The 17,666-nt window shown below is 43.5% G+C and overlaps 1 protein-coding gene across 6 annotated transcripts in view; it reads right to left on the bottom strand.

Moving 5' to 3' along the window:
- The window catches only part of CPEB3 (cytoplasmic polyadenylation element binding protein 3), a 218,268-nt gene that overhangs the window by 12,073 nt on the left and 188,529 nt on the right, over nt 1-17,666 (bottom strand). For all 6 annotated transcript variants that reach the window (XM_040970357.1, XM_040970353.1, XM_040970351.1 and 3 more), the window contains one exon: nt 15,100-15,281. In XM_040970357.1, the coding sequence (XP_040826291.1) occupies nt 15,100-15,281 (182 nt within the window). The remainder of the gene's footprint in view (nt 1-15,099; nt 15,282-17,666) is intronic.

Below are 17,666 nucleotides of genomic sequence, written 5' to 3'. Positions count from 1 at the left end.
AATGTGAGGCAGTCTGACACTAAAGGAAGCAAGAGAAGCAAGGATGTGACTTCTGGACTGTTCCTGGGCTCTCAGGGACCTTTCCTGAAAACTGCCGGAAGGTCTTTGCAGTGGGTGAGAGGGGCTGCTCCTCACACCTGCACACACTGGGCTGTAGAGTAGAGGCTTGCTTGAAGGCAAGACACATTCATAGCAACATAAAATTGATGGCTACCATGGTAACTGGAGAAAGGTGGAGTTTGCTCAAACCAAACCCGGAACGGATGGTGGGATTCTTGTGGGCCCCTCAGGCTGTGAGACCACCATTGCACCAATGAGGGGCACAGACCCATATCCCCCCACCAATAAGGGCCGAGGTGACCCCCATTCCGGCTTCTGTGTCAAGCAGAGTTTAAAAGGGCCCCTTCCCTGTCTCTTCCTCGCTCTTCTTCCTCTGCAGCCCACTCCTTCACGTCTGTTTGCTGCATGGGGAAGGGAAGCCATGACCGTGGTTCCCAGAAATAAAGGCCATCTAAATTCTTGTCATATATTTGGCTGAGTTACCCTTTCCCTGGGGGTCGGCGATTCTAACATTTTGACGAGCGGCAAATCTAACAAAAAATGATCCCCATGGAAGTACAAGTCAGCTATCAAGCCTCTCAAAGGGCAAAAAATCAAATAAAAAAAGAAGTAGCTAGCTGCACAAAGGACACTGGTATTTAGGTTGTTCCATGCTAAGAAGGGTGATTACTTTGACTCAAGTGGATTCACATAAGTGACTAATATTCACAGACGGCCTATTCCCAGTCAGATAGCATATTAAAACTAAAGTACAATGGAGAACAAGACACAATTCTTTCCTAAAACAATACATGGTTTCTGAGTTTCTTAAAGATATTCCCACACTACTTACATATCACAATGTTGTTTGTGTTATTACCTGATGTTTCTTTTTAAAAATATTGGTTTCTATTGGAAAGGCAGATTTACAGAGAGAAGGACATGCAGACAGAATGATCTTCCATCTGCTGGTTCACTCCCCCAGTGGCCGCAACAGCTGGAGCTGAGCCGATCCTTCCTCTGGGTCTCCCATGCAGGTAGAGGATCCCAAGGCTTTGGGTCATCCTCACCTGCCTTCCCAGGCCACGAGCAGGGAGCTGGATGGGAAGTAGAGCAGCAGGGACATGGACTGGCACCGATATGGGATCCCAGCATTTGGAAGGCAAAGATTTAGCCAGGCTCACTACCTGATATTTCAATTGACTAGCCAACTATTTTTGCAAGAAGCCAATATATAGCAAAATAAAAGCTGGGTTCTCTGTTTATCACTTTTATAACCTGGAATGTAAGTTAGCCATGATACTTTGGAGACATCAGTTCGTGGGATCAAGTTACTGACCCACATTACCCAGGGAAGCCCAAATACTAATGTTTGATGTAGACCCAGTTACATCACCATGCTGGGCCTCTACTTTAAACAGACTTGCAGGCACAGGAAATAAAACTTAGCTGCAGAGGAGAAACTGGGATTCAGCCCAACAAGACTAATGGAGGTGACCATGCACAAAGATGAAAAAGAATGCATGTAATTTATTGATGAGAATAAGGAGGACAAAGCCTTGGACAAGGGCCACAAGAGAGAGAAAAAAGGAGTACTAAACTCATGTCTACAGTGATACAAAAAGGAAGCTATCATTTAAAAAACTGATCTCGAAGCTGATTTTGTTTTTAACAAGCCAGGAAAGTTATTTCAGTCTGCTATCATTTTGCTGTCAGTTGACAAACTAACATTCCGAAGTAAATAAAGCAATGACTAAACAATTCTTTAGTGGCAGAGATGAGGTTAGAAAGGCAACCATAACCTACTCAAAGGAGCAGTCTTCCTTCTCCTTGGACCTGAAAGGTTGCAGTAATGAGAAGGCAGGGGGACAAGGTCAGCATCTATCTGAATCATGTACTATAATCATGTCAAGGATGGTCAGAGACTGGGCTCCGACACAGCATGGCCTTTATTGTGACTCCGTTAACAAAATAAGCCCTTAAATACCCAGTTATGTGAAGGCAAGCAAGGCATGATCAACCTGAGTAGGAGGAGGAATTTCAGATCTGACAAGCTGGACAAGGAGGCTACGTGAAGAGATGCAAAATAATAGGGATACATCTAAGGCTTGCACCTGGTCACAAAAACTTTCAACACTGTTCTTTCCACCATGCTGGAACCTGGGGAGGCTTATAGGGAACAGGATGTCTAGAAGGCAACTATGCCTGCAAGACTGTGGTGCAAGGCCATATTCACTGGCTATAAGAGGTCTATGGAAACAAGGGAAGCATACCATGCTTTGTGAAATGAATGGTGTTTAGGTTCAAGAGGAAATTGCATTCTACTCAGGCAAGAAATGCTCTAAGTGCTCAAAGAAAAGAACAACACAGCGACACCTGGCGGCAAACCAAACAAAACCAGAATCACTGGTGGGAAAGATAATAGGTATTCATGGCAGAAGGGGGAGGGTTCCCACCAAATGCTGAAGCAACCCTTCTGCGAAGGCCACTGGACATGGAATCTACCCTTCAAGGATGAAAACTACTGGAAAATAAACAAACAGACATGCTTTTGTTCTCTTGTTTAAAAAAATGATCACAGAAATATAGAAACATAAGTCAAAGAGCAGAACACTCAAGTGAGGCCTCAGTTCAAAGGATCTGGAGTCTGACAGAAGCCAAGATCGAAGCATGAGCTACAGGTCCTAAGAAGGGAAACAGTGAGCTGGATATCATGGGGTTCCACGGGCAGGAAACACCAGCTCTGAATCTGAGAAAGGGACTCTGGTAATGAAGGGTGAACTTCAGGATACCAGGGCCTGAGTACCCTGCTTCTGCTTCCCAACAATCTGGGAATCTCAGGAGGGCTGTGGAAAAGTCAGGCTTCATCTCCAGAGACACGCTGGGTTAGACCTAAGAAAGCAACAGTCGGCTGTACTCTGGGTAAGAGGTCTTCACTCTTGCCGTCCATTCTGCACACTGTACATTAGAAGGACACGGCACTGACAAGAGGGACTGGGTTCACTGGGGGTTCCTATGTGATGCTGGCTAAGAAGAGGCCAAATTCTCTGTGGAGACATCTATAATACGGTCATAGAAATCCCACCGCACTTCTGGGACTCGATGCAGGCACTGGAGGTGACCTGCTCGGGGCCTAGATGATTTGTGATGTCATTTATGATGCTTCATGAAGAAAATCAAAGCTTAAATCTAACATTGCAGTTACACCGAAGAGCAAGACAATGATGACACTAATCGATGGTCACAGTATATGGCTTTAAGTTGATATATGATCACAAGAGGGGATTTATGGACTACAGAAACTTGTAATCTTCTTAGCATGTGTCAAAGAACACATTTGTCTAGGCCTAAAAAACATAGTACCTTCATTAACAAACCACTAGTCATGGGGTTTTCCTAGTTGCTAAACCAGCCCTTTACCTACAGATAATACTAAGAATGTCTAGATAAATATTTAGGTTTTCAAGTAGACTATGAACTAGAACCCTCCTATTTACAGAATAGAAGATGGACAGGAAATTAATCTAGTCAGGTAAGGGGCCAGCATTTTGGCATTGTGAGTAACACTGCCTCCTGCGGTGCCAGTATCCAACATGGGTGCTAGGCTCAAGTTATGGTTACTCCACTCTCCATCTAGCTCCCTATTCATGGCCTGAAGAAAGCAGCAGAAAATGGCCAACCATTTGGATCCCAGCTACGCAGCTGGGAGACCTGGATGACTCCTCATGGCTCATGGAGCTAATGACTCCTGCCTTGGGCCAGACCCAGTGCTAGCTGTTGTGGCCATCTGGCGGGTGAACCAGTGGATGGAAGTTCTCTCTCTTCCTGCCTCTTTCTCTGTAACTCTGACACTCAAAATAATAAATCCTTTAAAAAAAATAACAATGTGAAAACAGCTTTTACTTAACAATGAAGTATATACAACCTTCCAAATACAGAAAATCAAGGCCAAACGTGGTTGGTGCAGTCGGTTAAGTCACAGCTTAGGACACTGTGTTCCATATTAGAGTGACGGTTTGTGTCCTAGTCATTCTGCTTCCGATCCAGCTCCTTTGGCTGCAGGTGGGAAGCAAAGGTGGCTCAAGTGGTTGAGTTCCAGCTACTTTCATGAGAAACCATGACAGAGTTCCTGGATCTTGACTTAGGCATGGAGTGTTTTGGCCATTTGGGAAGTAATCCAGAGATAGAAGGAAATCTTTCGAACAAACTTATATATATATTTAAAAAAATAATATTCTGTTATTAATTATGGAACCATGATAGACTTAAAAATCTTTTTGCAGGGAAAACACTTCAGAATTTTATTTTCTTTTTATCCAATAAAGTAGGGTGGATTAAGTTTAGCCTGGAGGCCATAGAAGGCAGCCAGAATCGCCTGTTTTTGCCAAGACAACTTTAGGTGAGATTTGAAATTCAATAAATCAATAGTTCTCTAATTTTCAGCTGATAATTCTGCATGGCGCTGGGAAAGGTTCCTCAACCCTGATACAAAGAAAAGGGCTCAACGCTTCTTGTATTAAAATCACTCTCAGGCCTTTCTTACATCCTGCTCATGCTGTCCTCACACAGCGCTGCTGGCAGGTCGGTGCCTCTGCTCTGCGTTTACCAAGCATAGAGAGACCTGCTTGCATTCTGTTGGGTCCTAAGATAATCCTCATGAACTGCAGAAGGGCCACCTGACAACACCCACAGATTCACCTTCTGGTCTGTTTCCTCCCCATGCTGCCTCAGAATGGGGTTAGGAATGTGGCAAGCACCGCAAGTAGCACTAAGTGTACAATATAGAGAACAAAGAGCAAGAACATAGTCAAAAATCTGAAATCTCGGAGATGGTGTTGAGCCATAGCCAATAAAGCTGCCTCCTGTGACGCTGGCATCCTACATGGGTGCCAGTTCACATCCCGGTCTAATTTTGCTCCCTGCTAACCGTCCGTGAAAAGCCAAAAAGAAGGTCAAAGTGCTCAGGCTCCTGCCACTCATATGGGAGACCTGGATGGAGTTCCTGTCCTAGGTTCTGCCTGGCTCATTGCTGGTTGTTGTAGTCTTCTGGGGGCTCTCTCTCTCTCTCTCTCTCTCTCTCCGTAGCTCTTTCAAAATAAATTAAAAAAAAATTTTAAAAGAAATCTGCAATATATATCATCCTCAGATACACACCCAGCATCCTGGTGATGTGACAGCCGCAAGGGCCTCAGTTTCCTGTTCTCTGGAATTGGCTTGGACTAGCTCTTTCAAGTTAAAAATAAGCACTTGCCAAGAGATTGTTATCTGAATGACACGAACGTGACCTGTAGGCTTAAAGAACCTGAATGTTCTGCTGCGGTAACTAGTCAGAAAAGTGGTCACAGGGGGCTGCTGCAATGGTTCAACTGGTTAATCCTCAGCTTACAAGTGCCTGCACCCCATGTGGGCTCTGGTTCATGTCTCAGCTGCTCCACTTCCCATCCAGCTCTCTGCTTGTGGCCTGGGAAAGCCAGAAGAGGACAGCCCAAAGCCTTGGTATCCTCCACCCATGTAGGAGACCCTGAAGAAGCTTCTGGCTTTCAACCAGCTCAGCTTTGGCCATTGTGGCTACTTTGGGAGTGAAACAGCAGATGGGAGATCTTTCTCTCTGTATCTCCTTCTTTCTGTAAATCTCCCTTTCTAAAAAAAAAAAAAATGTTTCCATGCTAAAAAATAATCACAATTCTAAGGGCACAGATACAAAAAGACAGAAGAGGACAAGGGGCCAGGAAAGGAAGCAAATAGACAACAAGGGTCCAGTCCCTTCAAAGACTGTCTTCTGCTTCTTTAGATAACTCAAACTCCCTGTTAGAACTACTTCCACACAAAGACCCTGGGACTCTCGGTCCAGGAAGGATGAGTCTAGCCAATACTTGAATTCACTTCTCGATGATAAATTCTTTTCAAAAGGTCAAGTCAAACACAGGTATAACTACAGTGAGGAAGCTTTCAAGCCAGATCAGGCAGGAGCCATGTTTTAATATTACTGCTGTTGCAGGCTCCTGCCTGATCTGGTGACAAAGGCCATGGGCAGCAATAGGCCCCAAACAGGTCACCAGAGCCCTCACTTCTTTGCCACTGAGTCCTCTTACACATGTGGCCAGGGACAAAACATAGCATTATCAGCACTTTTATTAGTATGGGTATTCCTCTTCACACAGGCCAAAAATATGACAATTTTGGTAGTCTTTAGCAAATTCAGGCTCAACATATTCTCATTAAAGAGAAAGACAAGAGAAGAGAAAAAATGTGTGAGGTATTTAAAGCACTGGTAAAACAAAATGTGTAATGGATAACATTTTTTTTTTAAATGCAGCCTGTTTCTTTTTTTTTTTTTTAAGACTTATTTTATTTTTTATTGGAAAGGCGGATATACAGAGAGGAGAGACAGAGAGGAAGATCTTCTGTCCAATGATTCACTCCCCAGGCGGCCGCAACAGCTGGAGCTGAGCCAATCTGAAGCCAGGAGCCTCTTCTGGGTCTCCCACACGGGTGCAGGGTCCCAAAGCCTTGGGCTGTCCTCGACTGCTTTCCCAGGCCACAAGCAGGGAGCTGGATGGGAAGCAGGGCTGCCGGGATTAGAACCGGCGCCCATATGGGATCCCGGGTGTGCAAGGCGAGGACCTTAACCATTGCGCCATCGTGCCGGGCCCCAAATGGATAACATCTTATTAGATAACAAATGGGTTATTCTAAAGAATATGCTATTCAAAGCCAATAATGTGCTAAGGCTTGGCTATCACAGCATTCTTTAATTGAACCAGAAAATTGTTATGAATTCCCACACTGGCTAACTAACGTCAGTCTCTCTAGTCCTCTACATTAACCTAAGACACAGTCAAGGGGACATTACTTGCCTATGATGTTCTAATTTCGAACTATTTTTTACAGGGTGGTTGATTTTAGCTTCACAGCTGAGCCACTGGTTAAGATGTCTGCATCCCATGTCCAAACACTTAATTTTGAGGCCTGGTTTTGGTTCCCCAGTGCAGTTTCCTGCTAGAGCAGATTGGGGGAGGCAGGTGTTGGCTCATGTGGTTGGGTACCTGTCAGTCATGTGTAAGACGAGAGTCGAGAGTCGATTACCTGGCCTGGGCTTTGGCCCTCTCAAAAAACAAAACAAAATGTTGCCTTACTATATAGAAAAGCTTTTTTCTTTATTTGAAAGATAAAGTTACAAAAAGAAAGGCAGACAGAGAAGCAGACCTTTCACCTGCTGGTTTACTTTCTAAATGGTCACAATGTCCTGGGCAGGACCAGGGAGGATCCAGGAAGCCCATCTGAGTCTCTGATGTGAGTAGGAGGGATCCAAGAAGGAGCTGGCTTGGAAGCAGAGTATTCAAGATTCAAATCAGCAATCATATTAGGATACTGGCATCCCTGTGCCACAACATTGGCCCCTAGAAACATTTCAATGATATTTTAGAAAGATGCAACAGATACTCTCCAGTAATCAAAAGATGAAGATTACAAATAGTGATGGGACCATCAGTCAGTAGTATCCTGGTCATTACCTGCTATGTGCCAGGGAAAAGTATTTTAATTTACACACACACACACCCTTCCTTTAATTTATATAATAAAATTTACAGTCAAAACTATATCCCTACATTGACTGATTCTAGTCTAGTTTTCTTTCTAGCAGTAAAAAGGTTCCTATGACTGAACTAGGAGATTATAATCAATGTCTACTGAACGATGCATATAAAGTTATAAATCTGACTTACAAATTTTTTGGTGACAACATGATTAAGCTGTGCTAATTATACTGCTCAGAGGGAGACTAAGATTTTTATATATAAATTCCTAATATTAATCAAATAATATGCTTTTGCTAGAATAAAGGAATAAAAAACATTTATTTATTTTACTTGGAAGAGTAACTGAGGGAGAGAGGGGAAAGACAGGAGAGAGATATCTTTCATCTACTGGTTCACTCCCCAAATGGCTGTTATTGCCAGCAGAGCTGCATGATCTGAAGCTGGGAGCCAAGAGCTTCTGCCATGTCTCCCACGTGGATGTAGCAGTCCAAGATCTTGGGCTATCCTTCACTGCTATATCAGGCCATTAACAGGGAGCTGGGTTGGAAGTAGAGCAGCCAGGACTAGAACCAGTGCCAATATGGGATGATGGTGCCCAAGGCAGAGAATTAGCTTGCGATGCTACCATGCTAGCCAATATACTTAAAGGAAATTTAACTGATTCTATGTTTTGCAAATTTATCCAAGACCACAGACAGCAGATAAAGGGGAGAAAAATGACCATGTAAAAAGATTGCCCATTTTCAATGATTTCACTTTTCATACTACAGAATACAGAAGTCTTTTATCTAGAAGTGACCTAGATTGACTTTTAAAGAAACTGGATGTAGCAGAACTTTTCACAATTTAAATGTTCATTTGGCATCACTTCTAAAAATACCATCAAAAGCGACAGAATGAGCTCAGGCACCACTGCCCTTGTTGTGTTTAAATATTTTAAACTGCTCCATTTTTCCCCCCACAGAAACATTCTTTCAAAGGAATACAAGCAAAATCCAATCCTAAACTCTATTCCAAAATCCTTCTATTATCAGAGAAATGATACTGGCAAAAATACTTCTTTCTAGATAAAACAGAAAAAGAGCTTTAATTCTTTAAACAGAAAATGTGTCCCAGTGTTTACGTGTCTACAAGGAACCTACATGCCTACATATGTGTCTCGACTAACCTCAAAATGGAATGTTGTTTGGTTGGCCACCATCCTATTTTTTCTTTTTAGTATTAGCTTCAACTGTTTCATTTTTTGTGTGCGTTATTTATTTTCAAAATATTTTTATTTTTAATGTTTTCATACATAGTTGAGAAGGATCTATGCCTATGTGGGCTACCAATCAGGGTGGGTCATTTTTCAAAGCTATTTATTTATTTATTTATTTTTTAAAGATTTATTTTATTGGAGAGGTGGATATACAGAGAGGAGAGACAGAGAGGAAGATCTTTCATCTGATGATTCACTCCCCAGGCAGCCGCAACGGCTGGAGCTGAGCCAATCTGAAGCCAGGAGCCTCTTCTGGGTCTCCCACGCGGGTGCAGGGTCCCAAAGCTCTGGGCCATCCTGGACTGCTTTCCTGGGCCAGAGGGAGGGAGCTGGATGGGAAGCGGGGCTGCTGGGATAGAACCAGCGCCCATATGGGATCCCAGTGCATTCACGCGAGGACTTTAGCTGCTAGGCCACACTGCCGGGCCGCTATATTACTTTTCAAAATGATCTATACTACCAGAAACTCTGGATAAATTCTAGTTATGCTCTGACTCACGCAGTGCAAGTTCCTGAAAGGTTATTTGAGACAATGAAATATAGAGAATTCAATAAGGGACCTCTCATATCAGAAGCTGAGTTGATGGGGAAAGGACTTCATGGAAGAATGGGACTGAGGAGCTATTATGCCCTGGATGAGCAACAAGGCTGGGAAGGGAGTCCCATGAGCAGAGTCCCTCCACTGAACTGGCAGGGGTCTTAACAAAGTCTCCAAATCTTTCCTGGATTCTCTGCCGTTGCAAAAAAAAAAAAAAAAAAAAAGAGGCGGGTAGGCATAGGCCATGCATGCACTAAATGTCAAAAAACACTTTTTGATATTCTAAACATCCAAATCTAAGTTTGTTTCTCAAACACTTGTTTATAATAAGTAAAGCTGTGCAAAGTGACTTCTGATAGACAGATGGACAAGTCAATGTTGGCCTCCAATTGGGGTCACCTACTAATTTATTCATTCATTCATTCAAAAGTAAATCATTAATGTATGTGCATTGTGTATCAGGGACTGAGTAAACAGCAGTTAGCTTAAAATAAATGCAGTTATTGCCCTTACAGATTGTACTGTTTAACAGAGTGGATAAATATTAAACAAGGCATTATGTCATTTCCATGGTATGTAACACAATGACAATGAAGACAGAGTCCAATGGGGCTGACAACGTGGCACAGAGAGTTAAGCTGCTTCCGGCAGTGCTGGCAACCCACATTAGAGTGCAGATTGGAATCCAGCTTCTCACCCAGTGCCTGGGCAAGTAGTGAAGCATGGTCCAAGTATATGGGCGCCTGCCACTCACACTGGAAACCCAGATGGAGCTCCAGACTCCCACATCTGGCCATGCCCATACCCACTCTTGCAGCCATTTTGGGGAGTAAGCAAGCAGATGCACGATTGTCTCTCCCCTTGAAGTGAGTAAGTAGATCTTAAGAAAAAAAAATCACAATTAAGCTGACACCTGAAGTGAAAGTGGTTATTAGCCACACAACACTATGTGTAACAATCATGAGGAGCAGAGAAAAATGCGAATTTTGGCTGGCTCAAGATGAGGAGGAGAAAATAAAGAGTTAAGGCAGAAATACACAGTACATGAAGGATTATTTAGGCAATTTAAAAATTTTTTATATTAATCCTTAGGACAGTAAACATCAAAAGGTTTAAAGGAGAGAAAAGATATATTTTAAATGATGATTTTGAATCATCACTGTGTTTGCTACGTAAATAATGACCTGGAATAAAGTTGAACTGGTCAGACAAACAGGAAGGAACTCTAGGTGAGTGACAACTCTAGATACCCAGCATCTTTGACAGCCTTCCATGGAGCTACTAGTGTTTGCTCTCCTAAATATCACCATAAATTTATTCCACACTGTACTGAGAACATTATGTTTGCCATAATGTTTTCCCATTCAGCACTTGGGCAGAGGTGGTAGGGTCAAGATCAGGGCAACCCTGGAAGGAACTACAGAAGTTCTTTCTGCCTTTATTAGTCATACACATCCCATAGTAAAAATCTCTGTGTGTTCAAAAATTAACACTTGTTTATTTACTTATTTGAGAGACAGAGAGGGTTTCTATCTACCAGTTCATTTTCTAAACAGCTACAACCTTTGGGAAACAGGTTAAGTCAGATCAGGAGCTAGAAATTCCACCCAGGAGTTCTTACACATGACAGGGATCCAACCTCTTGGACCATCACTGTTGCCTCCCAGAGTACAGTAGCAGGAAGCTGGGATTAAGGCTGGGGATGGGACTTGAACCCAGGCACTCAATGTGATATGTGAATGTCGCACTGATAGCTTAACCAGGAGGCCAAATACAAGGCCAAATACAACTCCTAATAGCTTTATCAACTCAGTGCAATGAAAAGAAGCCTAATTATAGATATAATGAGGTTCACAAGTTTGTCTCAAAACCTCGGGCTACTTTGTTTTTTGTGACTTTGGAGAGCACAAGTTAAAGAGGTAGAATTCTGCCCCGATAATGAGCTGAGTGATTACAGAGGATAAATGCAGTGCACCTCCCCATTGCCGTTCCTGTGCAATCAGTTCTCTCATTGCAAACTTGAAGGTTATGCATTGGAACCCTTCTGAGTGAAGGAGCCAGTACTGTGGCATAGTAAGCCAAGGCTCTGCAGCACTGACATTCCATATGGACACCAGTTGATGTACTGGATGCTTCACTTCCAACCCAGCTCACCACTTAGGGCCTGTGAAAGCAGTGGAGGATGGTCCAAGTGCTCTGGCCCCTGCACCCATGTGGGAGATCCTGCAGAAACTCCTGACTCCTGGCTTTGGATCAACTCAGTTCCTGCTGTTGTGGCCATTTGGGGAGTGAACCATTGGATGGAAGATCTTTTTGTGTATCTCCTTCTGTGTGTAACTCTGCCTTACAAATAAAAATAAAGCAAACCTTTAAAAAACTGACTGTGGTAAGCCCCGTGCGGTGGCGCAGTGGTTAAGGTCCTCATCTTGCACGCCCAGGATCCCACATGGGCGCCAGTTCTATCCCAGCAACCCCGCTTCCCTTCCAGCTCCCTGCCTGTGGCCTGGGAAAACAGTTGAGGACAGCCCAAAGCTTTGGGACCCTGCACCCGCGTGGGAGACCTGGAAGAGGCTCCTGGTTTCGGATTGGCATAGTATCGGCCGTTGCGCTCACTTGGGGAGTGAATCATCGGACGGAAGATCTTCCTCTCTGTCTCTCCTCTCTGTATATCCGCCTTTCCAATAAAAAAATGATAAAAATAAATCTTTAAAAAAAAAATTGACTGTGGTGATGGTTTCATAATGACGTAAATATGCCAAACCATTCTGTTGCACACTTTAAATAGGTGAATTATACAGTATGCCAATCTGTAGAACAGCTTAATAAAGCTGTTACGAATAAAACATTTATGGGCCTGGAACAGAAGCTTACTAGCTAAAGTCCTCGCCCTGCATGTATCGGGATCCCATATGTATGACAGCTCATGTCCCGGCTGCTCCAGCTCCCTGCTTGTGGCCTGGGAAAGCAGTCAAGGACGGTCCAAAGCCTTGGGGCCCTGCACCTGCGTGGGAGACCTGGAAGAAGCTCTGGGCTCCTGGTTACAGATCAGCTCAGCTTTGGCTATTACAGCCACTTGGGGAGTAAATAAGTGGACAGAAGATCTTTCCTGCTATCTCTCCTCTCTGCAAATTTGCGTTTCCAATAAAAAAATGAATAAATCTTGAAAAAAAAAAAACCACTTATTCACCACGATATATTGGATGAGGGAAATGACTGCAGAAATGGAAGTGCCAGACCTGCAGGATTCATTTATTCTATAAATGCTGCATACTGACACATGTTACCTTACATTCCGTGGGCAAGCTAAAATGTCTCTAAGATGGCGAGCGTAAGTCAAGTCTCCTAAGGCTCTATTTCCCTCATAAATCACTCTCTCTAAATGCTTAGTCAAAGAACAACAATAACTGTAATCAATCAATAAACACTCTTAAAAGAAATGCCTTTCTGGATAAAATTGGCTGGGCACAGAAGTAAAAAAGGAAGTTCACTGGTTGATTTCTTTTTCCTGTATCCCCCACAGTTACACAGGACTGCAGTCACAGAGAACTCACTTCAAACAGGCCTGCCATGTGGAAGCTCTATTTACTGAGCTGTCTGGCCTGCTGGCCAGGCATTGCAGTTCAGCAGGTGGTGCCATCCCATGCTCACAGAGTGAACAGTGAAAGGGCAAGGGAGCAGGAATCAAGTGGTCCCTCAAATGGCCATCTATAGATATGGCATTTTGAAAAAAAAAAATCCTGGTTCCACTGAATCTTTATTTATAAAGAAATAGAGAATAAAGGAGACATGGTTTTGAGTAGAAGAGAAATAAAAGTTGATGCTTTTTAGAATGGTCAAGATCTCGGCTTCAAGACAACTGTAAGCCCTGATAAGAAGGAAGGAAAGAATCAAAATTTGCAATAAGAAGATTGTGAGTACAGATGGACCTGAGCTCCTGACTTTAGCACACCAGTTTCAGAACCTTTGCCATAAGACCATTCCTAAAAACCTGAGGAAATAATGGTGTGTTTATAATGGAAACTCTCTGAAAAATCCGAAGTTTTAGCTTCGAGTGAAAGAGGAATAAAAACAAAACAATGATTGCATCTAAAAAACGCACCTATGAAGGGTACCATTTAACAGAGGTTCAAAATTCTAGAGACAACAAAATAAGGCATTGCTGGCTATATACACAGCAAGAAGAGATTAAGGACAGAGTAATGGCCTGGCGGCACAGAGTGTCAATCTTCACAGACAAATAATGAAAAGGGAGCCGATGCAGGAAGGAAGTGGCTACTACACCTCAGTGGAAAGAAAATGGTCTGCACCTTGGTCAAGGCCAGCCAAGGACATGAAGCTGGAGCTGGGCCCTGGGGGACTACACCTCACCGTCAGCAATCCCCCATGCTCCCACTCTGATGACCTCCTGTGGGAAAGGAACCCTTTGCCAGGTTCCCTTCTTTATCTCTGGGATCTGCCTTCCTGAGGGCCACTAGTTCTGCCATCAGAGGAAAACAAACTAGGTTGCTTCCACCCAGATGAGAAGCCAAGATTCTTTAGGTTTAGGTCAACTGCCTGAGTTCACCAGAGAAGGGAGTCAGAGAAATCTCAGTTAAGGGAATCGGAAGATCCCCAAACGTGCTGTCAACTGCAGCAGCAGTTAAGAACTCTGTGTTTACGTAGCAAAGGTTTTAAAAAATTGATAGCTGAATGAAACTTAAGTCAATAGCTCTCGACCTTCATTAATGTAGTGCGTCATTTTTCTTAAAATATGTAATATATTGATATGTTAATAATGCAAAGTACAGAATACTGATTTCCCTCTGACAAACCTAACTGTGAGAATTTCACTATTACTGGAGTGTTATTTTCAAATTATCCAGTGAAGGTCATGAGATGCAAGCACTAAGGTCACTAAAGTCCCTTTCACAGACAAGGCACATCAAAGCCGTGAGAGCTAGAGCAGTCGCCCTTGTGTGCACAGCCTGGTAACGGCAAGGTCAGACGTCAGCCCTCTGGTGGGACTGCCACGAGCAATCCTTCAACACGATCATTCTAAGGCTGAGGCTCTGGGAGGAGATCTCAAGAGTGCCCAGACCAGAACAACATGCATACCCCTTAACCTTTCTCATCTTCCCCTGTACAACCTGGAGAGGCTGGAGCCTGCATTGCACAGTTGGGGCTCTCACTGCTTATTCTGGAGACACTGTGTAAGGCAGTGATGTCACACGCCAGTCCCTTCAGGCTGCAGCTCCAAGGGTTTACCCTGCAAGCCTGACCTTGGGTCCAAACCTCAAAACAGGATTATCATTAGGCCCCAGGGCTATCTTCAGCCCCCTCCCTTTCCGACTTGCAGTGTAGGAAAATCTAGGGTGACTGAGTAACAGCGAAGGCAAAGACAGGACTTTCCCACACCTGCCTTCTGATAAACTCCAGAGCTACAACACCTCTGCAACGTGTAGCCCTCCCCTCTACTTTGGAGCATCATCTTTTGGGCAGCACTTGCTTGGCACGTTACATTCTGTAGGGGCTATTTTGGTAACCTGGAGATGGATGAGGCAGAAGGTTCATTAACGCCTTAAATATCAAGGGTGTTCTCTTTCTTGGGCAGCCTAGCTGAACACATGGCCTAATGCCATGTGAGGCAGAGCTGCTCACTCAAGACACAAAGTGCTTTTTTTTTTTTTTCTGAGATCCCCCCCAGGGACCTCAGAACCACAATTCTACTCTGAGTAGTTGCTTACCCGTTTGTCAATGTCATTGTGTTGGAGCTGCACAAAGCGCGCGCTGATGGCTGCAATGTAACTCTGCTGATTGGAGAACGCCACACGGCCAGCACCTTTGGGGTACTTCAGCTCTGGGTCTGTATCGATGCCAGCATAGCAGACACCACCATATAAACGGTCCATGATCATTGCCAGTTCAACTGCAAGAAAATAAACACAGCTATGTAGAAATCTCTGGGAGGTAATCTTGCCTAGAGGGAAGAAGAATTATTTGAGGATCATGCAGTGTAATTAAGGGAAAAAAAAAATCCATGTTAAGTTTTATGAAGAATGTCCATACCTGTCTTACAACTCAATCAGGGGTGCGCCTCATGAAACTTTTAAATGATATGAAAAATAAATTAAGATTTTACAATCATTCATGCAAGAGGTACACAATCAGAACCTCAGTAACAATATGAGGGATAATCTATTTGTTTTAGCTCCTAACTGCTTAGTCCACAAGAATGGCTCTGGATAAGGCAAAACATTTCATGACGTCCTAACATGTTAATAACAGTACAACTTGTTGACCTCCAGAACTGAAACCAATTAGCAATGTCACACTGTTAGAAAGAAAGAATGCCTCATTTCAACTATAGTAATTACTGTTTACAGCCTTAATCTCTACATATAAAAAAAACTGAGGATTTTTAAAGACCTTATTCTAGTTTAACTGAGATATCTCCATACTACCTCTCACACTGAATTCTAAATAATACAAGTATTTAACTAACAGAAGCAATGAACATTTATTGAGCACCTTACACTGTGCCAGGGTGCACCCAACTGCCACAAAAGCAGTAAAGACACACTCAGCCCACTGGATCTGCAGACTTCGCCACTTTGCGTCTAACTACGCCTTTATACGGGTATATTTACAAAACGCTTGCAGAGTAGGCACTTAGTTCTTTTCCCGGTTATTAAGGAGAGACGTAACACTTACCTGCATTCCAAACGGCCTGAAAGTATTTGTTTACGTGGCACTGGACAGCACCTCCTTCAGGTATGACCAGTTCTTTTAAGTCAAACATACAGTGTTAAATCCAAAAGATCCCCTGCTGCTTCTGTGGAGCGATCCTAAAAAACCATTTCCCTCTAACACCCACATAACGCAAACATCTGGAAGGACAGATGACCTCAACCACAGCCGAGCTGCACTAACCAGCACGCAGGAGAGCTCAACAGGAACCAGGATTCAGGGGAAGGTGAGCAGCACTGCCTCGTGAGGGGGTGGGTAGGCAAGAGTTTTGCATCAGATCCAAGGGCTGAATGGTGCAAGTACCACAGCAGATTTCAGAAGAAAAGCCAAGTAGCACCAGCTTCTCTAATGGGAAATTACAGAGGCAGTAAGAAAAACCACGCCATCATGTCAGAAGGGCTGTTTTTCTACCTCTTCAAAACTTTTTCTCATATTAGACAACCTTGGTGATTGTCTCCTAAGTGCCTATTTTAAATAAGAAAGGCCTGCAATCAACAGGTAATTTTCAAAAGCTGAGAAAATAGCTAGCAATAACAACCCACACTATTAAGGACAGAGCAGAGGCAAGCCGTTCCAAATATATCCCAATATGGTTACGACTTTTGAGTCATACCAGCCGAGACAGCACTGCCCGTCAAGCAGTTTCTGGCTTTGGTTCTGGGGCAGGATAAAGCAATTTCACTCATCTGAACAACATAAAGAGCAGCCTGTCCATAACCCAAATATCAGTTCAGTGGTTCCTTGCATTTCATCTCAACAACTTGGGATGGCGTAAAGGGATCTCCACCTACAGCTAACGTTATCCCATATGGAGATCAAGAGACTGGAGATAGACTTCCTAGTGGCATGGCAGTCACTAATGAATCTTCCTTACTTGTTGAAAAGGCTTAGGAAAATAAGCACCTTCAAGGCACTGGAAATAAATACCAATTTTCCAAAGACCTTGATTCCTCTGGAATGGCTTAAGAGAGGGAGCACCCTCTAAGCCTAGTGAGTGAACTGGAAAAGAATACTGCCAAGGAATTCAGCAACACCTGTTTGCCACAGTGGGACAATCTCAAGAAAGTACCTGATTTAGACAGGCAGCACTGCAAGCTTGATGCTCTCGCTAAGGAGAGGAGTTCTGTAGCTACAGCTTCTACAGGGGATGCCAAAGGACTATCAGAGACCCTCTGACACCAGAGAAAGCACCTTTCACAAGCCCAAACACTCTGTGACTCTGCTGCTGTAGAATCACCTTCAGGTGCCAAAGAGTCTAGCTTGACTAATGTGCTACCAGTTGAGTGGTTTTGAATGAGCAAGAGATCATTTCCACTTACGAGAATATATAGTATCATTTTCTTGGACACACACACACACACACACAAATGTACAAACGTTTGTGTGGATGAAGGCTCATTCAAATGCGGTGCAATTTGTTAAGAAGCCAAAATAAGCCAAACTAATGACAGGAGAATGATGAAATTTCCTGTATCTCTGCTCTCATAATATGGTCACTTTTGAGGCAAAGCAGACAATAGTCAAATCATTGGTGTTCATATTTGTTCTTTTCACTAAGCACAGA

The sequence above is a fragment of the Ochotona curzoniae genome, unplaced genomic scaffold (assembly GCF_017591425.1).
Source record: "Ochotona curzoniae isolate NIBS_2020 unplaced genomic scaffold, NIBS_Ocur_1.0 scaffold_4763, whole genome shotgun sequence".
NCBI lineage: Eukaryota > Metazoa > Chordata > Mammalia > Lagomorpha > Ochotonidae > Ochotona > Ochotona curzoniae.
The sequence above is the reverse complement of the archived record's forward strand: the minus strand, read 5'-3'. Positions and strand labels throughout refer to the sequence as shown.